The sequence below is a fragment of the Lissotriton vulgaris genome, unplaced genomic scaffold, assembly GCF_964263255.1.
Source record: "Lissotriton vulgaris unplaced genomic scaffold, aLisVul1.2 SCAFFOLD_1827, whole genome shotgun sequence".
NCBI classification, from domain to species: Eukaryota; Metazoa; Chordata; class Amphibia; order Caudata; family Salamandridae; genus Lissotriton; species Lissotriton vulgaris.
Window position 1 is genome coordinate 69513 of NW_028243189.1, and position 16898 is coordinate 86410.

Consider the following 16898-nt stretch of genomic DNA (forward strand, 5'->3'; position numbering starts at 1 on the left):
GTTATCCAGGCACTTGGGTAGATGCATAGGCTTGTGGTCCCCAAGGGTTGTATATGAAGAGCCAGGTCCTCATCTTCTTGAGGAACTCAAGAAGTGAGGAGGAGGCTCTGATGTGTTGAAGGAGGTTGCTCCATATTTTGGGTGCAATGTAGGAGAATGAGCAAGCTTCAGTTTATCTCTTGTGTACACAGGAATGTGCTTGTGTGAGACAGAGCATAGGTGTCTAGTGGGTTGATGAAAGTGCAAGCAGCTGTTCAGATATTCTGGTCCTGTGTTGAGTATGGGCTTTTTATGCGTGCATGAGAAGTTTGTATTGGCTGCACTTATATCATGTCCATGACCTATGGATTTAAGAGTATATTTTGATCCAGTGATGAGAGAGACAGAAGCCATAAAACTAAATTTCTCTCAAATCAAAAGCATTGTCTTCCCAACCGCTTGAAGTGAACCATGGTGTGGATGAAAATCATCCAGGTAGATCTGATTTTGATGAGTCTTAGTTTTCTGGACTATTGAAAGGAAGTTAAACCCATCTTAAAAAGTAAGCAATATGTTCCATGTGTTGACAATGCAATTCTTTGCTGTAATGCTCTGCATCATTGTAGAAAGAATGTTTTTACAAATCAATGATAATGTATTTTTTGCACAAAATGCACTGATGAGGTGATTATTGAGTCATGCATTTATTTTAAAGTATACATTGCAACTGTATTCATTTTAACAATCTCAAATCTTAATACCAAGATAGAACAGGATTGCATAGTTTTAAGGCTGTTTAATTGAAGAGAGGCATATTGAATGCCTATGTGGTACAACATGCATTGATAGATGAAGGCTTTTGTTTTCTGGATCACTTGTCACCTTCCCTTCTTAGAAATTTCCTTAGTTACTTTCCCTGCTTTTGACCCTTGTCTTTACCCTGGCACTTTCCTTCTTGTTCATGTTCTTGACCCTTACCCTTGTCATCTGCTTGGCCCTTTCCTACTTTGTCTCCATAGCCTTGCATCTGGTCAGCTTTTCCCCGACCATGTCCCTGGTCTTTCCCCTGGTCTTTCCCATGTCCATAACCCTCGTCTTTTCCCTGGTCACATCCTTCATTTTTTCCCTGACCATGTCCCTGTGCTACTCCTTGGCATGTTCCTCGAACTCCTTCTTGCCCCTGTTCCTGGCCATGACGTTGGCCTGCTCCATGGTCTTTTTCTTTGCCTGGACTGATTCCTTGTCCTTCTTGATGACCATGGCCCTTATCTTGTTCTTTGTCTTGTCCATGGTCTTGCTTTTGTCTGAGGAGGTCTTTTCGAACTCCACCCGTTCCTTCACATTCTTTTCCCTAGTGAGAAAAGAAAGAAAACAAGATGGAGAGATGGTCAGTTTATGGTTCACTAAAACAAATGAAATCTGTTTAGTGTAAAGCCCAGTTATTTAACAAATAGAAGCATCCACAATGGACATGCAGAATGCACAATCATCATGTTTATCAGGTGATCAGTGACGTAATGACATGCACAATACAGAACCTTTAAAGAACAAGCATGTGTCTCATTTGAACCACACCAATTTCTGCACATTTCGGCAGTTCTAGTGCAAGGATTCTCAGAGCTTTAGTTAAAATTATATTTTCCTACTTTGGGGCTCCCTCTCCTGTAGCAAAACTGTAATTTGTGAGATCTCTTGGTATAATTCAGCACCCTCAAATGGCAATTGTGATGGCACAGTAATGCAAATGCCCCTACTTGTCTTAATGTAGTACTGGCCCTGAATTTGGGAAGAGTAACAGCATGCAAGAGAATACCATTTTCATACATCTACATGCAGCGTATGAACAGTTAAATGACATGAAGGGTTTGTCTTTTAGTTTTTCATGTTTTTTAATTTCATATTCCCATAAACAGGTTACACCGTTTTAAGCACAGCTACTATTTTCCAAGTTTTGCAACACCAAAAATGTTGGCATTGATGACACAGTTGATGCCCTGGTCAATGAGATCAGAAACCACATAAGGTGCCATAGATCTAAGCAGATCATTTATGGGTGCTGTGTCCTCAACGCTAAGCCTATTATGCTCACAAGGGTGCAGAAGGGAAAAGTTGCTCTGACAACACTTATTAACCCCTTCACTGAGGCTATTCCGCCGCAATGCTAAGGGGGCGGGGCGGCCACGCGGCGGCCGCATGCTGGTGACGGAACCGCTCCGTCACCAGCGTCGGTGGCGCTGTGCTTATGACGGAGCGGTTCCGTCATGGCCCGCCCCGCTCAATAGAACGCTCAGCGCAGGCGCGGAATTCACGCAGCGCATGAGCAGCGAGCGGACCATGACGGAACCGCTCCGTCATCAGCACAGCGCCACCGCAGCTGATGATGGAGCGGTTCCGTCATCAGCAGACAAGGGGTTAAATAATAGAAAGAGCTGTAAATGGTTGCATGTACTTTCTGTTATTTACTAATTTCAATGTATCTAGAAGCTAAGTTTCTCCTGTTTATGTATTTCCGTTGCAAGAATATTATGAATGTTACTTAATAGTACTGAAAGTACAAACTGGGACAGATATTAAAAACAACTCTTATAACTCAGTGAGGATATTATTATTAACATTGGAGTAAACATGTCATTTTTGGTAATTAACTAAGGTTTTCAGGAGTACACATGTGAGGCAGAAGATATTTGTGATTTCTTGTTTACTAATATGAGACAGTAGTTCTACATCCATACATATGCATAGTATACAATTTCGCACAGGCAACTGTCTCGCATGAAAGCATCTGCACTTTCAAAAATGTTTGTGCCCATTGGGAGAATATTTCTCCTTTGTGAGAAGCCCCTATGCCTACATTCCCAGCCGTTTGTAGAAGTATTGCTCTATTACTATACCCATCCAGTGGTGACTTATAGGTAACGGTGGTTAGGGGGGCAAGGTCAGGGAGGGTTAGAAAAAAAAGATTTACCTGCTCGTTGCCCTTAACCAGCCGCAGCCTCTTCTTCAACCTTGTTGTTTTGCTGGCTCCGTACAGCAACCAGCTTCCCAAATTCAATCACAATGCTGCTGGCACCATGGCAGCAGCCTCGCAACTGATATGAGCACTGTGGTTCGGCGCTCAGACAGGGACTGACAGCCTGTGCATGTTCTCCACCCAGGCTGTGTGGAGGACATGCAAAGTGCGCATGACTGTTTGGCCAGTCTAATATGGCCAGGCAAACAGTCATGTGCACTTAAGGTGCAGTAACTAGGGGGCGTGACCTGACCAGCTACTGCAATGGGCACTTGGACTGAAGCTCCATAGAACCCCTGTGCATCGTGCATGAAATGCGGCATCAAAACCATACAAATGCCTGAAAACAGCAGTTGATCGCAAGTCGGAACAATCGGAGCACCACATGATCCCAATTATGCCCCACAGAGTTGCTCCAAAGCCTGTTTGACGACGAAAGCGTCCGCAAGCAACATGGCACCTGGGGTGCGGCAGGCTCTTTCCAGGGCGTAACATCAACTGGACTGCCACATTCAGAATCGGTCTGCAGGAGCATGCAGTGATCGGTAAGTGTGCAGACCAGCCCCGCCTCTCTGATTCGAGAGCTGCGATGCACCGGCAGGCGAGAGGCCACCCGCTGTGCACTGAGGTGTAAGACACATGGGGTTAGGAGAGCGACGCTCTTAGAATCGGAGGCCCTAAAGAGTGAGCTGGGGGCGGAGCTGATCTGCAGCGTGACAGGGCGCACATGAACTATTCTCCACGCATTACAAAGAAGAGTGGAACTGCACTGTCCCACAATTGAGGCCCCTAGTGCATGCTTAGCCTGTGACAACTCCACACAGCCGCTCACGCAATTCAATAAGCACACTGCCGCACACGCACTGAGGCATGGCCTGAGGCAGCAATTTACACCCGGAGGGGATGACGCGTAGAGACAGCAAACAGCTGCAACTGAAATTTGATGCACCAAAGGACCAAGGCATCGCACAAGCCAGCACAATGGCAGAAAGCGCATCCTCCGGTGCACAAGGCAAGGACAACCCTGCCAGACACCAATGCCCTGCTGCTGGAGCTAAGGTCTGGCTTCAAGATGGTAGACAATCGATTTGACCCCCTGGACAAACGACTTGATGGTCTGGGTGAGCGCATGCACAGCCACAAAGCTCTGTTAGACATAGCAGACTGGCGTATATAGAACCTTAAGCATGGCATAGCTCAGGCAACAAAATGGATTGAGCCGCTGGAAAGAGTCATGAAGAAAGTTGGCACTAAAAATGAAGATTTGGAAGCCAAAAGTTGCAGAAACAACATGCGCATAATGGGTGTTCCCAATTTCACCAACATGGGAAGGCTCGATCAGTTCACCGAGAGACTGCTGACAGAGTTGTTCGGAGCCGAAGCAATTTCCATCTAGGTTCATAGTAAAGCGTGCACATAGAACACTGGGGCAGAGACCCAACCCTGGCTGCCACGAGACCCATCATGGCTAGGCTCCTGAACTTCAAAGACCGGGACACGGTGCTACGACTCGCCAGGGAAGTGGGAAATTTGTCTTTGCAGGGATCAACCATTTCCATCTATCCAGACTTCACCGGGCTCGTGCAGGAAGCCAGACGCAGATTCACGGGACTGAAAACCACACTACATAACTTGGGCCTGCGTTACGGGATGTTATACCCTGCATGACTCAAAGTTGATGTCAACGGGAAAACAAAGGTGTTCGACAATCCTATGGATGTACAGAACGTTTGCAAGCAGTATTCCAGAGGAATGATTTGAACTGTGGAGCCTCTCCTGGCATAGCCTCACAGGGTGCCCAATCGGGTGCAAACGCGGATCTTTTCTCAGCCAGCTGAGTTCCAATTTGATTGAACTGAGAACCTATTCCAGCGACGAAGCTGTAAGCACTGAACTCTACAGGAACTGTACGTTGAAATATTGTTCAAATGTTGGACAATAACGTATAAGCTTGGATGAGGACACAGTTGGGCTAGATTTATAAAGAGAACGGATGCGTGGGGGGACCACGTGGCATTGCCAACCCCACAGTGGTTTCACAATGACATTCGATTGGGGTTGTTCGCCACGTTGGCACAGTATGAATGAACAGTTTATTCTACAAGGTAAAGGGAGTAAACCTAGCAGACAGCCTGTAGGTTTGAGTGGGGTGGGGGGGTAAACTAGGAGTTCGAATGTTGGACGTTATTGTTCTGTTTTGTATGGTCGTAACAGCACATTGCTCTAAAGGCTCGCAGACGCTACACTATTTACTAACGCATCAACAATGACACATTGGGTAGACACCTGTCGCTGCATGACAGTAACCCTGTTGACGTGGAATATAATGGGTCTCAATAATCAGAAAAAGGGTAGGCAGGTGATCCAATACATGCAACAGCACAAAGATGACATTGTTTACTTGCAGGAAACACACCTCTCACCAGCCCACCCACCGAGATTTGCAACCTCCTGGGGTCCCCACTGCTTTTTCTCGAGTTATAGTTCTTACACTTGTTGAGTGGCAATTTTGATAAATAAAACATTGCCTTTTGTACATACCTCCTCAGTTACCGATACAGAGGGACGCTTTATTTTGGTAGTGGGAAGACTGGTGGGTCACGAGGTCCTTCTAGCTAATGCTTATTCCCTGAACACAGATGACCAAGCCTTTTACACAACTTACAGTCTCAGATAGACTCCATAGATGCCTTACACCTTCCTGGGAGGAGACCTAAATATCCTACTAGACCCCAAACTTGACAGTACTGCTATGGCCCCAGTAAACATGCCCGGTCACTCATGCTGCTAAAAGAAATCTGCCATACCTATGCACTGACAGATGCCTGGAGGCAATTGCATCCGAGGCACGGATTACACACATTATGCGCAGCAATACAATACGTGGACGAGACTGGACTATTGGTTGCTATCAAATTCAGCTATACCATGGGTCCAATCAGTCACACATCTACCTCACGCGCTGTTCGACCACTCTCCAGTGCTCCTAACAATACACGCTCCGGGAGAGGAAGGCTTTGAAAGACAGTGGTGATTTCCCACCATGGTGCTGCGATACACAGTCTTCAAGGCCGAACTGCGCACTGCAGTAGTGAAATACTTTGCCCACAACACAAGATCAGTTTAATCACAGGCAGTCCTGTGGGACACCTTTAATCAGTGCATTAGAGGGATGAGGATTACTACCCACACTGGAGTTTTGAGACGCAGCCTTGCAAAATTAGAGGGCGAGCATACTAAACTAGACAGGGAAAATATGGTGGGAGGGGATGGAGACTGCCCTACATATTTGAGCCGCAGAGTGGACTTGCTTGCAGAACATGCTGAAGCTGCAGAGCGGGAAGCCTACTACTTAGGAAAATACATGAAATACACCCCCTTTTGTACCGCTTTGTTCGCCATAAGTTGGCAGGGTATGCTTAGACGTGAGTCCCTTGCTCACTTTGCCACTGGATTCAAGCAAGCCTGGCTGAAGACGGCTGTAATGCCAGAAACCGGTCCTAGGAAGCTTGAATCCGCTCCAGGGAAGGCATGGCTTGGCAGTTCGGGCTGAACTGTTCCCATGAGGCACAGGGTCAGACTGATTTGCATATGGCCATGTCTGAAATGGGGTGGCAGAGTGGGTAAAGAACGGTGATGGATTAAACCCAGATCTGTTGACTGGGTGTGAGTGTTTGATTGGTTCAGATGCTCCGGCCATCACCATCCCCTTTTGTACCGCTTTGTTCACCATAAGTTGGCAGGGTATGCTCAGACGTGGGTCCCTTGCTCACTTTGCCACTGAATTCAAGCAAGCCTGGCTGAAGACGGCTGTAATGCCAGAAGCCTACTACTTAGGAAAATACATGAAAGCCAGACAGTAAGGCGAGGGAGAGTGCTCTGGGGGCACACTCACGCGAATAATCTGACCAGATGGCAGCCAGAACTGCGTCACCAAGTCGCAGAGACAAGATGGCATGGCGGCAACTGGTACTTCAGCCATAGGGCAAGCACTACTGCAATAATACACTGACCTTTACACTATGAGAGCCATCGACAGTCAGGGGGAAATTAAGACATACCTAAATGAGATAGCTATGGTCTGGCTACCTGATGCCCATCAACAATTCCTAAGCAAACCCTTCTCCACCAATGAGATAGAGCAGGCCATAGACGACATGGATGGTTTCAAAGCTCTCAGCCTAGATGAATTTCCCGGAACCTTCTACAAAGCCTATAAAACTGTCTTGGCCCCCCACCTCCTGGAGCTATATGCGGAGGCGCTGGACAAGGGAATTCTACCCCCCTCGTTCAGAGAGGCGGTAATTATCCATATACCGAAACCAGGAAAGGATCCGGCAGTTGTACCCACGCTGGAGTTCTGGGAGATCTGTGACGCAGACTTGCAAAATTAAGAGGGCGAGCTTACTAAACTAGACAGGGAAAATATAGTGGGAGGGGATACAGATGGCCCTACATTTTGAGCCGCAGAGTGGACTTGCTTGCAGAATATGCTGAAGCTGCAGAGCGGGAAGCCCACTGCTTAGGAAAATATGCAAAATCCCAACGGTAAGGCGAGGGAGAGTGCCCTAGGTGCACACTCACGTGACTACTCCGACCAGATCGTAGCCAGAGCTGCATCACCAAGTTGCAGAGACAAGATGGCACTAGCCACTGGTACTTCAGCCATAGAGCAAGCACTACTGCAATACTACACTGACCTTTACACTACGAGAGCCATCAACAGTCAGGAGGAAATTAAGACATACCTAAATGAGATAGCTATGGTCTGCCTACCTAATGCCCAACAACAATTCTTAAGCAAACCCTTCTCCACCGATGAGATAGAGCTGTCCATAAACGGCATGGACGGTTCCAAAGCTCCGGGCCTAGATGGATTCCCCAGAGCCTTACAAAGCCTATAAAACTCTCTTGGCCCCCACCTCCAGGAGGTATATGCGGAGGCGCTAAACAAGGGAACTCTGCCCCCTTCGTTCAGAGAGGCGGTAGTTATCCGTATAGCAAAACCAGGAAAGGATCTGGAAAATGTGTCTCATACCGCCCGCTCTCATTGCTAAACTTCGATTACAAAATATTAGCCAAGATGCTGCCCACTCGGCTGGTCCTACTTATGGAGCAGATTATAGCACTAGTAGACCTGATTTATAAAACATAGGTCCACAGCTCTAAACTTGAGGACCTTCTTCTTGGTAGTCAACAGAATAGACCCAAAAGTCTGGACGGATGTTGCCTTTTTGGATTCTTAAAAAGCTTTGATTTGGTGGAGTGGCCCTTTTTGCGCGCAGTACTGGACAAAATGGGCATACTGAAGGGCTTCATTGCATTGATCAAACTGCTGCATGTAGCACCTTGAGCCCGTATCTGGTATAACAGCACAATCATGGAGCCTTTCCCTATATCTCAAGGCACAAGACAGGGTTGTCCATTATCCCCATTATTGTTCATAATCGCAATGGACCCTTTGATTCGTTACTTGCAAAAAGACATCTGAATAGTGGGCTTCTGTTTAAGCATGGCCCGCTGCTGGTAACCTTATATGCTGATGATGTGGTACTGTACGTTAGGTTGCCGGCCACCAATCTCCCACTAATACTGGTGGAAATTGAAAGGTTTGGGACTTTGTCTGGGCCCCACATCAATTGGGAAACGTCAGGGATATTACCTTTGATGCAAGTACATAACAGCAAAAACAACAGGTGATGGACAGAATGCAGAACAATGTCATACGTTCACCTCAGTACAGAGATCTGGGCCTAAATCCATCGTTTTTTTGCTCACCATGCCATTCCAGTTTAAACCCAGCCATATGCAAATCAGTCTTGACCCAGTGCCCCATGGGAACAGTCCAGCCCGAACTGCCAAGCCAGGAAACAAGCATCCAAGGACCGGTTTCAGGCTTTCAGCCCTCATCAGCCTGGATAGCTTGATTCCAGTGGCATGGAGAGCACAGGACTCACGTCTGAGCATACCCGTTCCACTCGGGGTGACAAATGCAAAACAACAGGTGATGGACAGAATGCAGAACAATGTCATACATTCACCCCAGTACAGAGATTTGGGCCTAAATCCATCGTTTTTTTGCTCACCATGCCAATCCAGTTTGAACCCAGCCATATGCAAATCAGTCTTGACCCTGTGCTCCATGGGAACAGTCCAGCCCGAATTGCCAAGCCAGGTCCTCCCTGGACTGATAAAAAGCATCCAAGGACCGGTTTCGGGCTTTCACTGGTTTTGGGCTTTTGTACCGCTTTGTTCGCCATAAGTTGGCAGGGTATGCTCAGACGCGAGTCCCTTGCTCACTTTGCCACTGAATTCAAGCAAGCCTGGCTGAAGACGGCTGCAATGCCATAAACCGGTCCTAGGAAGCTTGAATCCGGTCCAGGGAAGGCATGGCTTGGTAGTTCGTGCTGGACTGTTCCCATGAGGCACAGGGTCAGACTGATTTGCATATGGCCATGTCTGAACTGGGGTGGCAGAGTGGGCTAAAGAACAGTGATGGATTAAACCCAGATCTGTTGGCTGGGTGTGAGTGTTTCATTGGTTCAGATGCTCCGTCCATCAGCACCCCCTTTTGTACCGCTTTGTTCGCCATAAGTTGGCAGGGTATGCTTAGACGTGAGTCCCTTGCTCACTTTGCCACTGGATTCAAGCAAGCCTGGCTGAAGACGGCTGTAATGCCAGAAACCGGTCCTAGGAAGCTTGAATCCGCTCCAGGGAAGGCATGGCTTGGCAGTTCGGGCTGAACTGTTCCCATGAGGCACAGGGTCAGACTGATTTGCATATGGCCATGTCTGAACTGGGGTGGCAGAGTGGGTAAAGAATGGTGATGGATTAAACCCAGATCTGTTGACTGGGTGTGAGTGTTTGATTGGTTCAGATGCTCCGGCCATCACCATCTCCTTTTGTACCGCTTTGTTCACCATAAGTTGGCAGGGTATGCTCAGACGTGGGTACCTTGCTCACTTTGCCACTGAATTCAAGCAAGCCTGGCTGAAGGCGGCTGTAATGCCAGAAACCGGTCCTAGGAAGCTTGAATCCGCTCCAGGGAAGGCATGGCTTGGCAGTTCGGGCTGACTGTTCCCATGAGGCACAGGGTCGGACTCATTTGCATATGGCCATGTCTGAACTGGGGTGGCAGAGTGGGCTAAAGAACGGTGATGGATTAAACCCAGATCTGTTGACTGGGTGTGAGTGTTTGATTGGCTCAGATGCTCCGTCCATCACCACCCCCTTTTGTACCAGAAGTACATAACAGGGCATGTGGGGAGTTCCCAATCCAGTGGTACGAGACAGAGAACAAATACTTAGGCATGCACCTCCACAGGGCCAAGGAGCAGATACTGAGGCTGAATTATAGCCCAGCAATGGAAAAACTCCAAACACAGGTGGAGCATTGGATTTAATTGCCACTGTCCATGGCGTGGCGCATAGCCATTATCAAGATGGTGGTTCTACCCCGTCTGCTCTACCTTTTCCAAAACATTCCCATTCCACTTCTGAATGCATTCTTCATGCAGATATGTATGTTATTGATAAAACTGGTGTAGGGTGGGAAACAACACACAGTAAGCTGGAACACACTGACTTTGCCATACGAAAGGGTATGATTTGGGATGCCTGATGTACAACTGTATTACTTGGTGGCACAGTGTGCTGCTCCTGGCTCTGGTACCACCCTGACGCATGTGTGCCACACGCGAAGCTGGAGAGGGACTTGGCCGACCCTACCCCATTAAACTCACTGTTGCCAACTGGTTGTCACGAGACCCCCACGGCATTCAAACAGTGAACAATACGTGCTTGGCATGAATGCGGCTACTTAGAAAATTAGAAGAGATAACGCTGTAATCTCCAATGCTATCAATAATTGCCAACCCATAGCTCTCCCCTACATTAGACATGCTAACTAGATGCACCCTTTAGCGATTGGGTAGAAGTACCATTGGTGACTTGTTCCCTAATGGACATGCATTCTCCCGCACAGAAGACCCCCGGTTTTCAGCAGCTTTGTTCATGGACCACTTTATCCTGGCCCATATACAGGGAGCGCTTAGAGATGCTATACCCACTTATCCCATCGAATCAAAGGAACTCACACCACCTACACTAGTAATTACAGACCACAGTGGAGAGCACATCATTTCCCTATTATACAAAGCCTGTTTGGCGCTCATGCCACAGCATAACACCAAAGTAGGGGACACTTGAGCTGTCAATCTGGGGCAACCACTCACTGACAAAATTTGGAAAAGTTGCTGCAAACAAACAAAGCTAGTCTCCGGCAACCATAGACATACACTGATTCATTTTAGGATCCTAAAAATGGCCTACATCACGCCATGGCAGATGGTCCATATACACAACACTAGATTTGGACACTGTACTAAGTGTAACTTGCACGCGGCTTCATTCACACACATGACATCGACGTGCACCATAATAGCTTCATACTGGCATGACATATTAAGGGAGGAGCAACAGATGACTGAGCTACATCTGACTCGCTCCCCATTAATAACCTTACTAGGTTATGCAGAAAAGATACCCAAGAGAATGCACAGATTCATAGCAATGGCAATGCTACTGGCTAAAGGTGAAATAGTCATGTGATGGGGCAGTGAACAGAAACCCATGGTCAAAAGCTAGGTTAAGAGCATGATGCACAGTGACTCCACAAGTGAGCTATTCGCAGAACTCCAGGCCATGATATCTTGCCCAAAAGACATATGGTAACCACTGAGGGAATACCTATGGCAACAGGATGGCCCTGCCACACAAGCAAGTTAGGAGCAAAATGTTGCACTACACAGCGCAATAAGGTACATTATCACAACATGTAATATGTGTCATTACGCTGAACACCGTGGAATATGGTTGGGGTTGAGACATGCTACAGAGGGCAGGGAACGCAACAGGAATGTCAAAAGTGCAGCATGTGTAAGGGTAGGCAGACAAAATATAGATTTTTTAATATCGACCTACAATAATGTCCATGTTTTAATATCGAAGGGACAGAATATAGAAGGTAAGTCATATCTATTTTTTTAATATCGAGGGACAGAATTTCGAAGGTAAGTAATATCGATTTTGTTACTATCGATGTTAGTAATATCGATGTTACTAATATCAATTTTTATATGATTTTTATGTATATTATTCTGTATTTAATATGTTTTTTTAATGTAATTTAAGTACATTTTGTATTTTAGTACCGTAGCGGGTTGTGGATTTATAGGGGAATTGGGTGGGAAGTAATTTAATTATACTAAATGAATTATTAATTTTTAGGAATCATAAATTCATTTTAATGAATTGGTAATTCTTTTTTATTAATTGGTAATTCATTTTAAATAATTGATTAATTGATAATTATTTTCTGTAGCAGGTTATGAGTTCATAGGGGAATAAGGTGGGAAGCAATTTAAATGTAATTAAGTAATAATTAATTTTTATTAATTGTTTTTGCTAATTATATTATTGATAATTAATTGTTAATTGGTAATTGATTTTTAATAATTGGTAATTAATTTTTATTAATTGATTAATTGATCATTATTTTCTGTAGCGGGTCATGGTTTATACGGGAATAGTGTGGGAAGTAACTAAATGTAATTGAGTAATAATTTATTTTCATTAATTGTTTTTGCTAATTATATTATTGTTAATTAATTACAATTTAGTAATTCATTATTATAAATTGGTATTTATTATTCATTTATTGTTACTTAATTATTCATTGGTAATTATGTTTTTAATAATTATGTATTGGTATTTGTAAATAGTTTAATTTTATTTAATAATTATTTTTTTCAATAGTTTAAAATATTAATTTATTTATAAGTATGTTATTTTTAACTTCTACGCTATCCAACACTTTCCCTACTGTTGCACTCTCTGGAGTTGGAATAGTAATTTTTACCCCTACGCTATCCGATACTTTCCCTACAGTTGCACTCTCTGGAGTTGGAATAGTAATTTTTACCCCTACGCTATCTAACACTTCCCTACTGTTGCACTCTCTGGAGTTGGAATAGTATTATTACCCTTACACTATCCATCAGTTTCCCTACCGTTGCACTCTTTGGAGTGGGAATAGTAATTTTACCCCTACGCTATCCAACATTTCCTTACTTTTTTAAATTTGTTTTACATTTTTATTAATTTGTATTTATATTAATATTTTATGTATAAAGATGTATTTTTAATTAATAATATGTTTTATTATTTATAAGTTATTATAATAATTATTAAACGGTATTATTAAGTAAGTGTATATTATGTATTATATGTATATGTGTAATTAATTTTTTTATTAAATGATGTATATTAATTATTAATTTTAAATATAATAACATATTTTTAACTATGTTTATTACTTTTAAAAGTATTATTTAATTTATTTTACATATTTTTTCAACTAAAAAAACAATATATTTTAATTACAATACTTTTGACATCGATATTTTTTTCTCAATATTTTTGTACTTAACTTATTGAAGATATGATGTTGATATTGTTGACATCGATATTTTTGTTGCGAAATTTTCGTATGCCGATATTTTGTATATCAACATTTTGTCAGACATTCATGTGTAAGATATACACTGATGTTGTTATGTTGTGCATGCTTGTTGAGCCAAAAGAGGCAAATGGTTACAAAGGTGATAAAAATCGTGCAGTTGTGATATAAATGTTTTGAAGATGTCAATAAACATAATTTTTTTTTTAAAGTGCAGTAATCTCTCCTCCTTCCTCAACATTACAGGAACCCAGCCCCGCCTTGCCCTAACCTGACTGGAAAATACTAAAAATAAAATGATAATAATTTCTGTTATGATCATTTTATTTTTCCTTTTACACTGCTCTATGAGCAGTGGGGGAATGCTCCTCCACCTTAGCGTAGGAGACACCACTGTTCCTATCCTGGAATGGATTTACTAATGCTCTTGTAAATCTCTGACCTTTTCCTAGGGTAGAAGTTGGCTGAGGAAATGTTTGTGAATAGCCACAATGACATATATTTTAGAATGCTCCCAATCTGTGAGGGCTTTCCCACATCTCATTCTCAGTAAAAGATTTACTTGCTAGGAAAATTTAGCGTTCAGTTTTTTGTGCCTATAAAACCACAGTTTGCGAATCACGAAAATGGCTTTACACTTAAAATTGCTGCTCAATGTTTAAGATGCACTCTAATATGCAAATAGCAATGGCCGTCATTTAGGGGTCACCAGGGGTCACAGCTACAACCCCTGGCTTGATCCTTGCAACCCCTGGCACTGCCTTTGCGACACCTGGGTTGAGAGATCACAAATACAGTGGCAGGAACAGAAGGAAAACTGGGATCATATCAGCCCCTTTTCCTTGTTGATGCTTTTTCAAAACTGGGATGTTTTGATTAATTTATTTGTATCCGAAGTGTCTATAGACGGTATTGTTAGGAGGCATCCAAGGGGCTACAGATAAAACCTCAGTTACCACACTACATTAACTACCAGCACATGTTAAAAAAAATTAAGTACATGTCCACCTTTTTAAATATACTGCGCCCTGTCCACTATGCTGTAGGCCCACTAGGTTTGGGGCTGGCAAAAGGTTTATTTTGCTAGGTCACAATGGCAATTTAAAACAGCGCACACAGGCTGCAATGGCAGGTCTGAGACATGTTTGAAAGGTCTACTTAAGTGGGGAGCACAATAAATGCTGTAGGCCCACTAATAGCACTTAATGTACAGGCCCTGGGACATTGAGTGTCACTTTCCTGGGGACTTACAAGAAAATACATGTGTCAAATGGGTGAAAGTCAATTATAACATGTTTAAAGGAGAGAGCACAAGCAGTTTAGCATGGGTTAGCAGTGGTAAAGTGTGCAGAGTCCAAAAACCCAACGCAAATGGGTTATGAAAACAGGACCAGAAGGCAAAATGTTTCACGATGACCCTGCAGGAAGGGCTAAGTCTACAAAACCATTCTACTTTCTGCTATTCCACTGTACTCAACTCCACTCCACTCTGCGCCATTCAATTCTACACCCCTCCAGGGTACGCCGCTTCACTGAACCCCACTTCACTCTGCCAGTGCATTATACGCTATTCCTGTGTGTGCAACTACAGTCTAAGACACTATTATTTATGCTAGTCCAATGTACAGCACTCCGCTTTACCCAACTCTGCATGCTACTGCACACCATGCTGTTCCAATCTACTACACACCACTCTACACCATTCCACTCTATGCTATTCCACTCTATTCTATGACACTCTACATCACAACAATGTTCACCACTCCACTGTACACTACTGCAATGTATGCCACTCAACGGCATGCCAATCCACTCCATGCTAGTTCACTGTATGGTACTCTACTGTACACTACTATAATATATGCCACACCAGTTTATACCACTCCACTCCATGCTATTCCGCTGTACTACACCACACTCTATGCCACTCCATTCTGCGCTATTCCACTGTATAGGACTCCACTCTATGCACTAGACTGTGCACCACTCCAATCAACATTATTCCATTGAATGCCATTTCACTCTACTCCAATCCACTGTTCACTATTGTACGGTATGCCACTCCACTGTACGCTACTACAGTGTCCACCACTCCAGTATAGAACACTCCACTCCTCCCCACCTCACTATTGTATTGTACGCCACTTCAGTTTAAACCACTAGACTCTATGCTATTCCATTGCATGCCACTCTATTTTACACCACTTCAGTGTGTGCCAGTGCACTATAGGCTATTCCTTTGTATGCCACTACATTCTCTAGCACTCCACTATACGCCTCTCCACTTTACCCTATTTAATTTTTTGCCACTCCACTCTATGCCACCCCAGTCAACACTATTACACTCCACGCAGCTCCAGTCTACGCTACTCTACTGTCTGCTTTGTTTGGAATTTTCAGTTGCACGAACATCATTGATGTGGGGTGAGCAATACTAATTGATTTGGGAAGATCAATACTATTAATTTGGGAATAAGCAATACAGGCTAATAAGAGATGCGTAATACAGGCTGGAGTACTGGCAATATGCACAGATGGTGGGTGAGCAATATTGGGTGGCATATTGACATTACTGGTGGAAGGTAGTTATGTAATACTGGCTGATGGGGATGAACAATACTGGCTTAAGCATTGGCAATACTTGCGGATGGTGAATGAGCAATACTGGCAGCTAGGATGACCAATGCTGGCTGGAGTACTGGGAATGCTGGTGGATGTTAGATAAGTAATACAGGCTGATGGGGAGGATGAGCAATACTAGCTGGAATATTGCAATTCTGGAGGATGTAGTTTTAGCCACATTGCTTGATGGTGGATGAGCAACACTAGCCTTGTCTAAATGTAAATGTAAATGTATGTATACTTGTAAAGTGCACTGTTACCCCATCACTCGGGGCATCCTGGCGCTGTATACCGCTGGGGAACCCGTCCTGGCTTTCCCTGTGAGATGGTCCCTCCTGGGCACCCCCAAGGTGAAGCCAGGCATCCCCGGGCCTATCAGGGCCGTAGTGGAGATTAAGCAAGCTATTGCCCAGAGTTGCACCCATGGTTAGCGTAGGCACCTAGGCAAGAATTATCGAGTCCGCGAACATTGACCTAAGACCCTGCCGCGTCGGGAATTGAACCCTGGTCCCGGGCCGACCTCTGCTTCAGGGTCTGCCGCTTTTAACCAGTGAGCCACACTTCTCCAGGATGAATAATGACTGCTGATGGGGAGTGACAATACTAGCTGATGGAATATACAAAACTAGATGTTTCAGAATTGAAAATATCTACTGATGACCAATATGATCTGTTGATATCTGCACAGCACTGTCTATTGAGGGATGAGAATTATTGGGTTTGATGAAAAAGCACTAATGGCAGATATTGGCTAAGCAAATCTGGCCA

The 16898-nt window shown here is 44.3% G+C and overlaps 1 protein-coding gene across 1 annotated transcript in view; it reads right to left on the minus strand.

Annotated features, from left to right (window-relative positions):
* Positions 1–665: 665 nt before the first annotated feature.
* Positions 666–16898, minus strand: part of LOC147668678 (uncharacterized) — a 32374-nt gene continuing 16141 nt past the window's right edge. Inside the window, exon 4 of the mRNA XM_086948526.1 lies at positions 666–1330. Coding sequence (XP_086804652.1) covers positions 887–1330 — 444 coding nt within the window. The 3' untranslated portion in view covers positions 666–886. The remainder of the gene's footprint in view (positions 1331–16898) is intronic.